The sequence below is a fragment of the Thunnus thynnus genome, chromosome 4 (assembly GCF_963924715.1).
Source record: "Thunnus thynnus chromosome 4, fThuThy2.1, whole genome shotgun sequence".
NCBI lineage: Eukaryota > Metazoa > Chordata > Actinopteri > Scombriformes > Scombridae > Thunnus > Thunnus thynnus.
Genome location: NC_089520.1, coordinates 34746122 through 34761215, shown reverse-complemented (window position 1 = coordinate 34761215; position 15094 = coordinate 34746122). Strand labels below are relative to the sequence as shown.

At 40.0% G+C, this 15094-nt stretch overlaps 2 protein-coding genes across 2 annotated transcripts; both read left to right on the top strand.

Annotated features, from left to right (window-relative positions):
* Positions 1 to 483: 483 nt before the first annotated feature.
* Positions 484 to 8831, top strand: LOC137182158 (CCN family member 1-like). The gene is made up of 4 exons (XM_067588467.1): positions 484 to 584; positions 2995 to 5044; positions 5825 to 6057; positions 6694 to 8831. The coding sequence occupies exons 2-4, from the start codon at positions 4783 to 4785 to the stop codon at positions 6979 to 6981; spliced, it is 783 nt and encodes a 260-aa protein (XP_067444568.1). The 5' UTR covers positions 484 to 584; positions 2995 to 4782; the 3' UTR covers positions 6982 to 8831.
* Positions 8832 to 11348: 2517 nt separating this feature from the next.
* LOC137182157 (P2Y purinoceptor 1-like) lies at positions 11349 to 14745 on the top strand. The gene has a single exon (XM_067588466.1). It carries the CDS (start codon positions 11668 to 11670, stop codon positions 12706 to 12708), a length of 1041 nt encoding a protein of 346 aa, XP_067444567.1. The 5' UTR covers positions 11349 to 11667; the 3' UTR covers positions 12709 to 14745.
* The last annotated feature ends 349 nt before the right edge of the window (positions 14746 to 15094 follow it).

The following is a 15094-nucleotide window of genomic DNA, read 5'->3' as shown; positions in this document are numbered from 1 at the left end:
CTTTTAATGTTTTTCTGCCCTCTAGTGTTCAAAAGTCATTTATCGCAGCTTTAAGCCATTTAGGCCTATTAGGTCCAACTGGAGATTTTGACAGAGAGAGATTATGTTAAACAAAGAAAAGCAAGAAAAAGAAAAAAGAAGTTAAAGAAATAAAGGCACAAAGATGTTGTGAATCAACAGAGGAAATATCAAACAGGTTCTTCATTTGTTCAACCACCCCAAATTACAACGTGCCCACAACTGTCGGCTAACTAAGCATATTGCAGGTAAAAAGTGTCCAGGGCACTATGTGGCAGTGGAAAAGATTCTCTGCAGGAATGTGGAGATAGGCCTGGGAGTTTTCATTCTTCTCCTGTAACTATTTACTTTGCAGTCCACTGCCTGTGACATCAGAACCCAGACTATATAAATGAATGGAGGTAGACAGCTTTAATAAATACATCTACACTCTCCTCTAGAGGAGGAGAAAAAGAAGAAGAGAAGGAGACTAGAAGAAAAAAAGAGCAAAGAGGACAGAGGTGATGAAGATGGACAGAAGAGACGTCCAGCTGGTTTGCTCTGTGCTGCTGTGTATCATCACCCAGGTGAGACAAAATGAATCTGTAAAATTATTTATGTTAATATTAAGAATAGTTATTCTGTCAGTTGCATCAGTAAGATATTATCATTGAATCTTTAAAGTGATGTGATGAACTGTGGTGAACGTGATATGTGCCTGCTTTTTGTATTTGTCTTGATGATGGCTGGGTTGGGTCATATATGATATTAAGATTATTGGAGGCAGCAATACAAAGACTTTAATCATCACACCATGAGGGAAATCACAAGTAATAATCTATTAGAGAGGATAGGATTTCTAGCCTAGTTGTCCTAAACTATGCATATTCTTATAGATACCAAGGCATCTATGTTGATGAATCATACACATCATCAATCGTGAATATGTGAATCAGTGCTAAACAGTGCTGTTAGAGATTTTCTAGTTGTGCACAAATAGGCACCAAAGTTAGCTTTACTGGGAACCATGTGAGGTTATAGCTTATGGAACCAGCTTCTTAATATGGAAGACAGCTGCCTGCTGCTGCTGAACAGGTTTTTTATTTGGGAGAAATAAATCAAGCAGCCCTGGTCAAAAGAAGCGAGCACTTTGTTTTACAATTATTGGTTCTGTGAATTTTGGGTTGTTGGGTTTACAATTAAAAGATTAACATTCGTCGGGCAAGAGAAGCTGTGTTTTCTGTTAACTGAGACTGTACATTTAGGATATAAAAACATTAAAATGATACAGAGAATCATGTTGTGTGTAATTGATATTAGAAGCATAGATCTTTATGTGCCCAGTTGAGATCTCAGTGTGGAAACTGGACAGTTTGTCAGTCTGGAAGAAGAAAAAGCAGATTTCTACAACGTGCCATTTTAATAATACAGAATAAGTGTTTAATTTTGTTTTCCATTGTCTTTTTTACCGGGGAACTGTATTTTGTTTATTTTATTTTTTTAATGACTTTGAAATGTTGCAAGTATATATAATGTTATAGTTGATGTTTTTCTTTTGCATTTTTGATTTGTAACTTCATGCTTGACATACAGCATAACATCGTCTTGTAATCTCACACGCGTTAGGCACTGTTGTTGCTGTGCAGGTAAATCCAGTCAGACAGAATAATCCCCTAAAGTACATTCCACAAAGCATATTTGTGAACGTGTCAGAGATGTGAATCATCTTTTCTCTGTAATGAGTGATGAATAAAAGCTCACTTCCCATACAAAGAACAATAGAAGTTCATCAGATCATATCCAAACCTTTGTGGTTGGAAATTTGAAATACTGGAAGTGTGATGAGGGGCAGCCCCTTGAAAACATTATGAGACCTGCCTCTCACTTATGTTATAATGTGATACTAGTAGCAGACTTCTTTTTTAAATTTTTCTCTGTTTTTGCGTGTGTTTGCTTGTTTTGTCGTGTTGCTTGTTTGACTACAGCTCTCAAATGCTGCAGCACAGTTTATGAAAGGGAAAAACTTGAAAGTATACAGTATAGTAGACTTTGCTCTATTACTATTAACACAGTATTAGTCAAAACACTAATACATGTGAGTGAATATGACACCATTTCTGCCTTATATTTGGTCATTTTTTAGTTATTTTATGATTTTACAAACTCTCAAATTCTCTTTCTTTTTTGGAATCATGTGACAACAACCGACACTACTGTCAAATGTATAAAAAATTGTGATTGTGATCGTGAAAAAGTAGTGTACCACGTCTTCACTGCATGTGTGAAACAGCTTTACCTGTAGTCAAGACAACAGGGCCTCTTCCTGTGGGTTCCATTTGTGTTGAAGAGTGCAAAGAGCGGATAGCAGGCAGTTTCAACAGTACAAAAATATCTTACCGTAATACTTGAGGTAGAGATAAGAAAAACAAAAACAAGTTGACTTACACTGACATCTGCCATCCGGTGTAAAAAAAAGCCCTGGAACATGCAGAGCATTGGAGATGTATAGTATTTCAGTTGTTTCTTGTGTTTGCCGCATTTAAAGGGCCAGTTCACCCTAATCACAATGAAACAATACTGTCACAAGTAGTTTGGCCAAGCAGACAGTCTCAGTGTTACATGCTGAGGTTTTAAGAATATCAAACTCTTAAAGCTTCCCCTGTACAATGGATGTGAGTTGAAAAGTGTGTGTGCTGCTCAAAGCATTTAAAAAAAAAGTCAACAGCATCATGTTTTCCAGAAACAATTACATGGTTAGTCAATGTAATTCACAGACCTTGTTGTGAACAGTTTTCTTCAGTAGAGAGTAGTTCCAGTGAAGATTGTTCACACTGAGGAGTGTGGATTATTTTTACATAATATCTCCTAGTGCCAAATCCACTCTAACTTACAACCTTGTTATAATACCAGAGGAGCTAGATAATTAGCTAATCAAACCGAAAGCACAACTATGTAACAGTATAAACAGCTGCAGTTATTTTGTAACTTTTACTTTAGGTGTGGTGTCAACTGTGTGCTGGACCATGTCAGTGTGCACACACCGTGCCACGCTGCCCTGCCGGGGTTCCTCTGACATTAGACAGCTGTGGGTGCTGCCGTGTGTGTGCCAGACAAGAGGGCGATGCCTGCACCGACCGGCTGCCCTGTGACACCCAACGAGGGCTGCAGTGTGACTACAGCGCCAGCTACCCTGGAGGGCCGGGACAGTGTGTCGGTGCGAACAGAATACAATTCTGTTTTTCAAATCCAAAACAGATTAGTTTGGATTAGAGCTGCAAATACTTGGGGAGTATTTTATATCTTTAGTTTTTCAGAAATTGGGGCAAATGAAAAATTTCAGGAAAATGTCAATGCAAGGCATTTATTTAAACACTGAAATCATGTGAATACTGATACAGTTGCCACTGTTAATTTTGCATCTGCTATACTACCTTTTGTGAAGTTTTTAGGCACATCTCACACTCTTTATCCAAGTATGGAGCTTGTTCTGTTTCATCACGTGATCTAAGTATGGAAGTTTCATAGAATAAATGCTGTGGTCCAAATTCTTTCATACCACTGCCGACTAAACACTGTCTATCTTTGGCTTGTAAAGATACAGTTAACAGTTTGCAGAAATAACTGCAAACTGGCAGCAGCTAACATTGAGGTTTGTGGTAGATCTGTTTGGCAAACATCCCATTTTGAGGCTCATTGCACAGAATGATGGTTACGTTGTGTGAAAGAGGATGAGTTTGTCAAGGTGTTGCATACACTGGATATGAAGTGTGGAGGTTACAGGGGTGACAAGGGTGAAAGTAAAGTTGAATAGCTAAATGCTATTATAATCCTAAATCTCCACGGCAACTGCGCAAAACTCATCCATTGATGAAGACCACAAAAAGAGCTTGAAAGTGAACGTTGAGTCGCTGAGTCAAATTTTATACAATTCCAGCAAGGAGATGTATCAAATCCCATAACCATCTTTGTTGGGACTATGAAATTGAATCTCAACGTGGTAAACTGATTAAGATTTTTTTTTTGTTGATGTGCTGCAGATGGAAAAAAGATTCAAATATATTCTGTCTGAAATCCTTTTACATCAATCTTCTAGATTTTTGTAGGGAGTAATTTTTCAGAAAAACATATTCTTAGCGCTGTGACTGAAATGTAATGATGAAATATGAAAGCCACAACCCATTGCTCCTACTACTATTAATACTACAACCACTGCTCATCACGACTACTGTATATTATTATGCTGCAAATACTATGACGGCTGCCTCAGCTACTACCATCATGCTACTGTGCTACCAGTCCACCACTGATACAAGTAGTGATGCTGCCTACTTATATGCAACTACTACAGCTACCACTGCTATCACAATTTTATTGCTACTGCCACTACCACTGTTACTAATATTGATATTGTCATTCACCATGATGAGAATAAGAAGCATGTCTTCTCTACGTAATACCTTCAGGCACACACACATAATCAGTCCCACTGTATCCTGTTCACCATTTCAGAAGTGAACATTACTGAGCAGCAGTTTTTTTGCTAAAATCCTAGTGCTGGCTGATAAAGACATCTCAGATTTCAGTGTTTTGATAAAACAGAACAATGACTACATTCACAACTTTACAGTACATTGGAATTTCTTGCTGGTGCTTCTCATTTTTCCGGGAAGTTATTTGTTCCCACATGTTTCATATGACTCACCTCATAATTGGCAGAGCAGTGTTATAGTGAGCCTATGATTTTTACCCTCTTTAACACTCCCTCCTCTCCCCCTTTTCCTCTCTATGCTACAATCAGATCGGAACGAGCTGGGCTGTGAGCTGAATGGCAGGCGTCTAGAGGAGGGGCAGGTATTTCAACCTTCCTGTGCCCAACTGTGCTACTGCCTGGGAGGAGGGGTGACCTGCGTGCCTCTGTGCAGTGATGACCTGCAGAGGCCTGCTGATAAGTGCCCCAACCCTCAGCTGGTCCGACTGCCGGGGCGCTGCTGCAAAGAGTGGGTGTGTGACGGCCTGGACAACAGTATTTCCTCAAATCCATCAGCAGGTAATGGGGTTGATGAACTGAAAGACCAAACAAAAATGGCTGGAAACACATTTCAACACATTAGTCTGTGGTTAAAGTATCTGAGTAATAAGTGCAACAAGTCAGGTCAAAAGAAAGAGTAGAAGGATCAAATATTGCTACTTTGAAGGAAGCAGAGGCACTTTTGTCTACACTACGCATTTGGATGATGTTAAGCTACTCCCGGTATGGCATTAAAAGCTGCTGTTAACCCTCCTGTTGTCTTCCCATCGACCATGCAACTTTTGTCCTCCCGGGTCAATTTTGACTCCAGAGGACAAAAGTCCACAGATGCTATAAATTTTAATAAAACATCTAAAATTCAATGAAAGTAATGTTACTTTTACATGCAAAGTGTGTGGTATGGAATCATCCATGTGATTTTCAGGCAATTAGATGAAAGAAATCCATATTTGTAATATAAAAACATTTGGAAATGGGTCAAATTTGACCCGAGGACAACAGGAGGGTTAAAGTCAGGTCAGCAGTCAACAACCAGAATGGTCTAAGTCGCTTTTGGCTTGTGAGGAGTAAACAGATTTCAAAGCAGAAGGGGTGTCAGGGGGATAAGACATCTGCGTTAAACATCTGTGAGTTCTATTCTTAGCAAATTGACCTCTCCCAGGCAGCCGTTTACAACATCTCAGACTGCATATGTGCTACTTGTTCTGCCTCATCAGCTCTCATCAAAGCCACCCACTTCAAACAACTCTCAGCCTTATGCATGCAGAAAATATTTTCCTCTCTGGTATTCCTTTCCAGCAGAGCAGGCACGTCAGGACTACGGGGGTGGGCTCTCTGTCCCGTCGCTTGGCCCCATCCCAAACTGCATCGAGTGGAGCACAGACTGGAGCCCCTGCTCCCACAGCTGTGGCCCAGGTGTCTCCTCCCGCAGCTCAAACAGGAACTGGGCTTGTCGGATGCAGACTGAGACCAGGCTGTGCCAGGTCAGGCCATGCCAGAATCTGCTGCCGGGGCTCCGAAGACTGCAGCCGGTCAGTGCACAGATGAGTCTGTCAATCAATATGCATTTATCAGTTCCAGTCACAGTCTCATTGATCCAACATATAAAAATATGAATACCACTTTTCGTACAAAATTATCGTACATATACGATAATTATCATACATTGCTGAATGCATACTTTTCTCTTGTGTTGTCCATGCCAGCATTTGGTTTTATTACGTGCAGCTAAAGCTACGCCACCTTCAGATCTTATGCATATGATACAAAAGTTCAAAAACATGTTTTTCAATATTATTTAACTCTCTCCTGCTCAGGACAAGAGGGTAATATACCGTAACTTTGAAAGGTGCTAAAGGAAGTAAACTATCTTGCAAACCTGAGGTCCCCAAGCATGAGGTCCGCAGTTAAACCTGCATGTTGATTGGCTTAAGAGTGAGGAAGGGTGAGACTTGGTACAGCGTCACAAAAAGTGACATAATGAAATATAGAGTTCTTACCGAAACATAATATTTATTTTTGCAAATGTAGTGCCATAATTCATGATAAGAATGGACCCATTTCAGATGATAAAAAATATACCAACCCACAAATGGTGACTACAGAGGCAACAAAAGTAAATACTTCATAACAATACATAATAATTTACCTGTCAATGTATATTTCAGGGGTCTGGGATGTGTGAGAGCAGCTACAGTTCACCTCTGTCCATTCAGCTTGAACACCAGGGCTGCTGGAGCACCAGGGCCTACCGTCCCAAGTTTTGTGCCTCAACCTGTCCGGAGGGACGCTGCTGCAGCCCCTCCCACACCAGGACGATGTGGATGGTTTTCCGCTGCCCCCAGGGCAAGATCACCCAGCAGAAGGTGATGATGATCGAGTCCTGCTCCTGCAGCATCTCCAACTGCCACCAGTACCCAGCCACAGCAGCCCGGAGCCCCCTGCCCTGGCTGTGAGGTGTGACCCCACTTGTGAGATAGATGGGCAGGTCCCATCTGTGAGGAAAACGGAGGATGAAAATTACCACATGTACACACACAAGAATGTGTCAGTGTAGAAAGTTGAGCCAGTGTTTCAAAATTATGGAAATACTATAATCAGGATGTGAAACTTGACTTTCGACCAAAGCTCTTGAGATTTGAGATTGTGTATTGTGTATAAATTTGCACTCATATTTGAAAATATGTACTAAGAGTTGTGCAGTAATCTGTATCCAGATTTTAAAACAACAACTTATTCACATTTCATATTAATATTTCAATGTTCCTACAAATTCTAATGTCACCATATCCAACCATAGGAATCCTGTCCACCTTTTGACAAACTCAGATTTATATGGAGATTTTAAAGGGGGCGTATCATGCACATTTCCAGCTCTCTTTTTATTCCAGGGCTTTACTTAAATGTCTTTGTGTGATTTACAGTTAAAAGAAATCCTATATATCTTATACTGTCCCCCTTACACAGCTCCTCAGTTCAGCCTCTGTCTGAAATGCGCCGTTTTAGCTCCTGTCTCTGTAAGGCCCCCCGCTTCCTTCTGGCAGTTCCAGAGGCAATGTAAACAAACAATAGTAGTAGAATTTCACTCCTGTCTCTCATTCATTCTCAAATTGGAACCTTCTCAAATACATTTGTATAAGTTCGAGCCCAAATGCTGGACAATGTGGACAACACATGAAACAACCTTAGCAACAACCTTAGCAACAAAGGTTATGGAACGGATGGCTGTTTGTGGGCATGCGCAAAACAATCTGATGTCATCACTAGGAGGAAGCAGGGGTAACATTGCAAATGAGGCATTCAGAGCAGGCTGAAGCCCTGGGTTTTGACTTGCACAAAACAATTTTACATACGTTTACCCCCAATTTTGGAACTTGGATTTGGATTATGTTTAACATAGACATCCAACATCATAACACTATAAAAATAACATAAAATCACATAAAGCATGATATATCCTCTTTAAAATATGGCTGGTGTCCACCCCTGGACTGGGGGGACACCAATAGTGCCAGTCATAGAAAAATATGGCCTCAGTGACTATGACAATACCCATAGGTTCCTGAATAAACGTTCTGGAGTCTGGAAGTAAATATGTTTGCCTGTCAATCCAGGCAAAAATACATATTTACCTCTCTTTAAAGCTGCGCTAATAAATATTTTCTTACTAACAATGGATCAAATATTTGTGTAGTGTGGAACGGGTCGCTTGTAGTGACAATCACAGAGAATCGTCACTAAATCTGAAGTTCCCAGAAGCTCTACAGAGAGTTTTAGTGTCTTCCAGCTCATTGCTTTGCTTTCATGGTCGCAAATTTACACTTTTGGTTCTGTCTCACCACTCCCATCAACCTTGTTTCCAGCAGCAGCAAGCAGCTGTTTTCAGTCAAAAGGCTTTGATAAATCCACTGTACACCACCTGCCCAGCACAAAACAACAGACAGAAGTCAGCAACTAGCTGATGAACATAGTGGAGCATTTAGCAGCTAGAGAGACAGATATTTTTATCAGGAGTTGGTGGAGACCAAAAGAGAGGTACTGTAAAAGGACAGTGAATATTGGACTTACATTCATCCACCTGAAGCATGACTCCAAATTAATGCTAATATTGCTGTGTCTGCTGAATGCGTAAATAACTGTTTACTATCATGTTAGCCACATCAACCTGTATAAGATGATAACTCAATGGTGTTAAATTAAAGTCCAACTGATATTAAATTGCATGTTTTGTTCTGCTACAGCATGCATGTTCTTTGTAAATTAGAGTGGAGAAATGTATATTTTATCATTTTTGGTTTTGTGACAGCAACGCTCAGTCTGTGCAATAAACAGATAGAATGCTGGTGTTTTCCTGTCTACATATACTGAAAAATAGTTTTCATATAGCAAATCAAAACATTTCATTTTACTTGCATAAAGCAGTAAAGTGTCAAAAAGAGCCCCCACCTACCTTATGTCTCCTTATCTACAAGTATAGTAACAAAAAGAGGGACTTTGGCACTAAAAAGACCGTAATGTTGAAAGATATCTACCTGATTTGACTCATTTGGACGCTGAGGCCTCATATTAGTTTCAGATAACCTTTTTAAAACATTTTTGCACAGAAGGAGGACTGTGGATTTTGTCCTCCATCACTTACACTGTAAGTGCATTATGAAGGGATCTTCTAATGGTCAGTATGAACAGGAGGAATGATTACAGCAAGAAAAACCTGTTCATTTGGGCTCCTGACTGTTGTTTTAAGACAGACTTGAAAAAATGTGAACCTGTCCTTTAACTTAACTGTAGCTTTCAGCTGTGGTGGTTGCTGCTGGGTGTCACTGTGCTCCCTGCAAATGCTTGGATAGTGGAGAGCATCCATGCGAAACCACAACCACTACTTTCCAAGAGAAAAGTCTCAACTGGTAGCGTATAGACTCACAGCGCCACATCCCAGATTCCAGTGCGAGTTGGAGTTTGCCAAAGACTAGACAAAATCTTTTAAACATCTGAACACTGCTTTGAGAGACATTGAAACGGAGTCATATGGAACTTATCACACAATTTATACAAAAAATATGACTTTTTCTATTATACAAATTCAAAAATCTTTGTGCACTTTTTCAAATATCTGTGTGAATTAGCCTTCTCAGTATTCCTTTACAAATATTTAGCATGCATGGTAACATGCATTTTTTACTCATCATCAGATGCAAACATTTAAATGTTGTAGGACCCAATGCTCTTAAGGTCAAATTTACAAACTATAGGGTGAAACATTTTCTTATCATCATATTTGTAATCATTAAGTAATGATTTGCAAATGAGTATTGCAACATGACCTTAATTGAGTGGGCGTAAGTAAGTAAGTCAGTAAGTAATGATGGTCTTATGTGTGAAGAAATGATTAATTCATGATGAACACTTTGTGTGTCTTACTTACAGTCAGTTTACTGGATCCTTTTGTTAAAGATCCCTTCCAGACATGTTTTAAATACTCTGCTATGAATAATCATTTGTGTCTAATATGGTTTTCATATGAACAAAAGTGACTTTGTTAAGATGTTCAAAATGACATCCCTCATGAAAAAATCCACAATCTATGTATATGCAAATATTTTTCATTTCAAAGGTTTAACTGCTGAACATGAAATGTTTCCTACTTCACTATAAAGTTCATCCACAGTGTATGTGCTGGCTTCAAGTTTCCGCATCACGCATGTGTACGTTGCATACTGGACCACGATTGGCTCCAAACTAGTTGTGATGTCACAAATCACTATGAGCCTTAAACTCAGATATAAGTTGAGCACAGAGAAACTTTTCGGGGGATTTGAATGCGAAAAAAAACTCTGCATAGAGAAGAGAACAACATCCAAATCAAGCAAGCAAAACACATTTTTTAGTGATAAGGAACTTCTTACATATCTGTGCATTCTCCTCTGATCTGTCTACTACACACTGAGCTCCTCTCTCCTCTTCCCCATCTGTATGAATTCTTTAACCATTAATGCATGTTACTAACTTGACTTCTTCCCCGGAGTTCTTTGTGCTTTCTCATCCGCAGGAGACCATGCTGACTTGTTGACGTCCCTCCTCTGCCCTTCACCAGCTATTCCTGCTGTGGTTGCTGTTTGTTGCTGCTAGTCATGTATGTTGTTGTTGTTGTTGTTGTTGTTGTTGTTGTTGTTGTTGTTGTTGTTGTTGTTGCTGCTGCTGCTGCTGCTGTTGCTGTTCTGCTTCTCTGTGCCCCACTCTCTTCTCTCTCTCTCAACCCAACGTGTCAGGGCAGATGGCCGTCCACCTAGAGTCGGGTTCTGCTTGAGGTTTCTTCCCGTTAAAGGGGAGTTTTTCCTTACCGCTGTCGCCAAATACTTGCTCATGGGGGAATAGTTGGGTTTCTCTCTCTGTAAATTGAAGAGTACAGTCTAGACCTGCTCTATCTGAAAAGTGCCTTGAGATGACTTCTGTTGTGATTTGGCGTTATATAAATAAAATTGAATTGAATTGAATTGAACCAAACACTCGCCAGATGTTTTTGGTTTTGGTGCACAGTTCTCTTACTACTTCTTTCAACAACACCTAATATGGCAAAATGATAATATGAATAATATGCATGGCATTTGGTTATCAGCATTTTGTTTAAATGTAACACAATCCACCCTGTTGAAAGAAGTTATTACATAACTCAATGTGACAGGGAGTGTGTGACTGTTTTAACATGCACGGCCAAATCCCGTCCTTTTATTGTCTTCATTTAAATAGCTTGCTATACCAGCTTTCAGTTTTAAAGTAGTTTGTACAGCGGTTTGCTGTGCGCGCAACGTGTCTCGTCAGGTAGGAATGGCGTAGCCAAGTATTTCACAGGAATAAATCCGTTGATTTGTAAATGTCTGGTGGCTGTTGATTTATTATTCATGCTTTCGATGTTCAAGCTTGTCTGCATAGCTCTTCACATGAACCACATCAACCTCAAAGGCTGGGAAGTGGGCGGGCATTTTCTTGGTTTCAAATTCACTTCAGCATTACTTTCACGACGCACAAGTGTTTCCCAGAGGAGATGTTTGGTCTGAGCGAGCGGGCCACTGGCTGCTGTTTTATTTTCCAGGAAAAAAATCAATCTGAACGAAAAAATAGTTTTAAACACAAGGGAACCCTAAGAGATGTCTGGAAATATCACACACGGAGCCAACGACACCGACTGCGGCACCATCAACCTGAATTTTACGCACGCCTTTCTGCCGCCTGTGTTCATCACTGTGTTCGTGGTCGGGATGATATCCAACATCTGTGGGCTTAGAAGCGTGTGCACCAGCTGGAAAAACATCGGGAGCATCAACATCTTCATGCTCAACCTCGGGGTGGCGGACTTACTGTACCTGTTCACCTTGCCGTTCCTCGTGTACTATTACTCGAGCAACAGCCACTGGCAGTTCGGCCAGCCTTTCTGCAAGGTGACCCGCTTCTGCTTCAACCTCAACCTTTACGGCAGCATCGGCTTCCTCACCTGCATCAGCATCTACAGGTACCTAGGCATCGTGCACCCCATGAGAGTAATGGGAAAAATCACCAGCCGCCACTCCCTGGCCATAAGCATCCTGGTCTGGCTTTTGGTCATTATTCAGATCATCCCTGACATGTTCTTTGAAAAGAATGATCTAAATTTACCATACTCGTGTTTTGACACAACCTCCAACGACCGGATCAGAGATTACTTGCCTTACAGCATTGGCTGGAGCGTCACAGGGTTTGCCATACCATTGGTTATCATTCTGCTCTGTTATGGACATGTTATTTTTGTTCTTGCCACAAAAGCCAACATTAACCCAGTGCTGAAGCAGCGATGTTTGAAACTGGTCGTGATTCTGGTGATACTGTTCTCCATCTGTTTCATCCCCTACCATGTGTTTAGAAATCTCAATTTGAAAACCAGGATTTCGAAACAAGACGGGATTTGCCACGCTGGCTTCCGCAATATCTATATTGCGCATCAGGTTGGCAGATGCCTCGCGTGTCTGAACAGCGCAATAAACCCGCTGATTTATATCGTTGGAAATGACGATTTCCTCATGAAGCTTCATGATCTCAGTAAGCGTACCCGCAAGTCTCTGGCCGGCCTGACAGGCACAGTACTTTATCGCAAACCAATTGAAGTGCATTCACCGACAGACACTTGCGTCAACTCCGATCTGATTAAATACTAATGTAAGGAGTACAACCTGTTCACCCGAAATACACTTCCGTGAGACCGGGTCCCTGCATATCATGCACTACCAGAACTTCCACATTTCCGGAAATAAAGTACTGTAATGACCGGTGACCGCTAAGTGTGTCCGGTGGTGTCATAAGTTATCAGATCACCCAGGTGTCAGCGCAGAGAGCTCTGATCGCATGTACTGTACTGCTGAGGATTTTCTCTGAATCTCTGCTGAACATTCATACAAAAGTCAACAAAGACTGACATGACTGAAGATATATCATTTCATCTGCTGCACTGATTCATGGCTTCAGGTAATTTGTACCAAGCTGCTGTTAATATTTTGCACTTTCTGTGTATTGTTGTAGTTGTGTGCTTCAAAGCTGATGCTTTAGCAATGCTTGTTGTTATGATTTGTGATATACTGCACTACCTTTGCACTGTTACAGGCGAAGTATTTGACATACTTGGTGAATGGTTTGTATTTTCCATGAAGTATGTCGGCCTAGCTCACAATAAATCTTCCAATTATTTGGAACAGTGGCATTTATCTTAACTTATCTGTTAGGCCATATACGTGTTGTTGCCATTCCACAACCCTTATATTTCAAGTGTGTTTAGAGAAAATACATATGGATTAATAAGTGGATACTGGAATATGTAGTCTGAAGTGGTGGTGGAAGAATTCAAAACTACACTGATAAAATACTTCAAGTAAAAGACCTTGATCAAAACTTTTACTGTAATAAAAGAAGTATTGATGGCAAAATGTACTTACGTATAACAAATGAATGTGCTCATTATGCAGAATACTTTCTTTCAGTGTATACGCTCTTTCAGTGTATATACACTACGTATTGTGTATTTTGATTTCAAACACTGTATCATAACCCTTACTGTCGCATGCAGGCCACAGCTACTTGCATTTATGTGACTCAAAGTATGTTATTGGTTTCAAATATGGATGCATTGCACTCTTTTTTTTTTAAATGAAGGCATATTTTATGTGAATAATTGCACTCAAGCTTTTTGAATATATATATATAAACATATATATGTACATGTGTCTCTGGAAAATGTCTCTTACAAAATGCATTTATTAGAATTCTGAATGTGACTGTCACTGCCAGCAACTATGGGTTTACAACCAATAGTTATAACCAATAAATAACAAAAAAAAGTACAACAACAATCACTTAAAGTAGCCTTTTTACTGGAGTCAAACCATAACACTTACCTTTCTGAATTCAAAGGGGTCAAAGGTCAAAATCTAGACTATTAATAGTTTACAAAGGCATCATAAGACAGGCGAGTGTTCAGTTAATTCTTTACAGTCTCTTCCACCATTAAGGAGAATGAGGCACCACCACACTTTGATGCTCACATGTCAGTTGGACCACTTTAACAACACATAAGGAAGGGTTACAACCAAGCATGTTCACACATTTTGCTCATACGGACCAGAACTATTGACTGCCAAAAAACCTATCTTAAACAGTGAGGATCATACATTTTGTGTATAAAGTCTTAATCTGCAAAGTAACTACAACTCATTTACATATAATGGAGGAAAAAGCACAACATTTTTCTCTGAAATGTAGTGAAGTAGAAGTGTAAAGTAGCGTGAAATGAAAATACTCAAGTAAAGTACAAGTACCTCATAGTTGTACACGAGTGCAGTGCTGGAGTAAATATGTTAGACCTACTGTCCACCACTGGTGTAAAAACAATGAATATGGAGAACTACACTCATAAACAAACACATAAATCCAAGCAGAGCATTACAGATGTAATCTGTGATCTGTCTGATGTAGAAAAAATGGTAAAAACATCCCACACTGCTGTTTCTACTGTATGACTGTCCCTTGTGGTATTAAAACAATGTAACCAGTAGGTATGACAACATCTATCCCACTGCAAAACAAAACCATTTGTCATTTATGAAATACTGATCACTATCATATATGTGATGACTAATTTCTAAAGGAAAGTACCGTAACTGAGCATTGGGAAAATCTCTTATGAATAAATGATCTGAAGTTCAGTTGCACTTGTGGTCCAGTGATTTGCAGTTTTGATTTCAATATATGCTCTGATACTTTCGTGTTTACGTCACAGATAACTGCAAGAATTCCAGGAAGCTGAAGCTTTCCTTTTGTACCCGTCTTCATGAACAATCTCTGTACTTCTGGTTTCATTTTGGCACTGATTCCATGTTCAAAGATGCGATGATATTCTGCCGTTTTAGTGAGAAGTTCAGATACGTGTCATACGCATGGCCTCCGGAAGGGTGTGCTTACCACAAACACGCTGACAGAGATCTACAGTTAAACCACCTCATTTCTCTGTAACTGTAACAGGCCAATACCTTCAGAATGGTATTTTAGAACAAC

Excerpts from the sequence above, each read along its gene's own strand:
- LOC137182158 (XM_067588467.1), top strand. The coding sequence starts at position 4,783 with ATGCTACAATCAGATCGGAACGAGCTGGGCTGTGAGCTGAATGGCAGG. Across the intron at positions 5,045-5,824 it reads TTCCTCAAATCCATCAGCAG|CAGAGCAGGCACGTCAGGAC; the intron begins GTAATGGGGTTG and ends ATTCCTTTCCAG. Across the intron at positions 6,058-6,693 it reads GGCTCCGAAGACTGCAGCCG|GGGTCTGGGATGTGTGAGAG; the intron begins GTCAGTGCACAG and ends TGTATATTTCAG.
- LOC137182157 (XM_067588466.1), top strand. The coding sequence starts at position 11,668 with ATGTCTGGAAATATCACACACGGAGCCAACGACACCGACTGCGGCACC.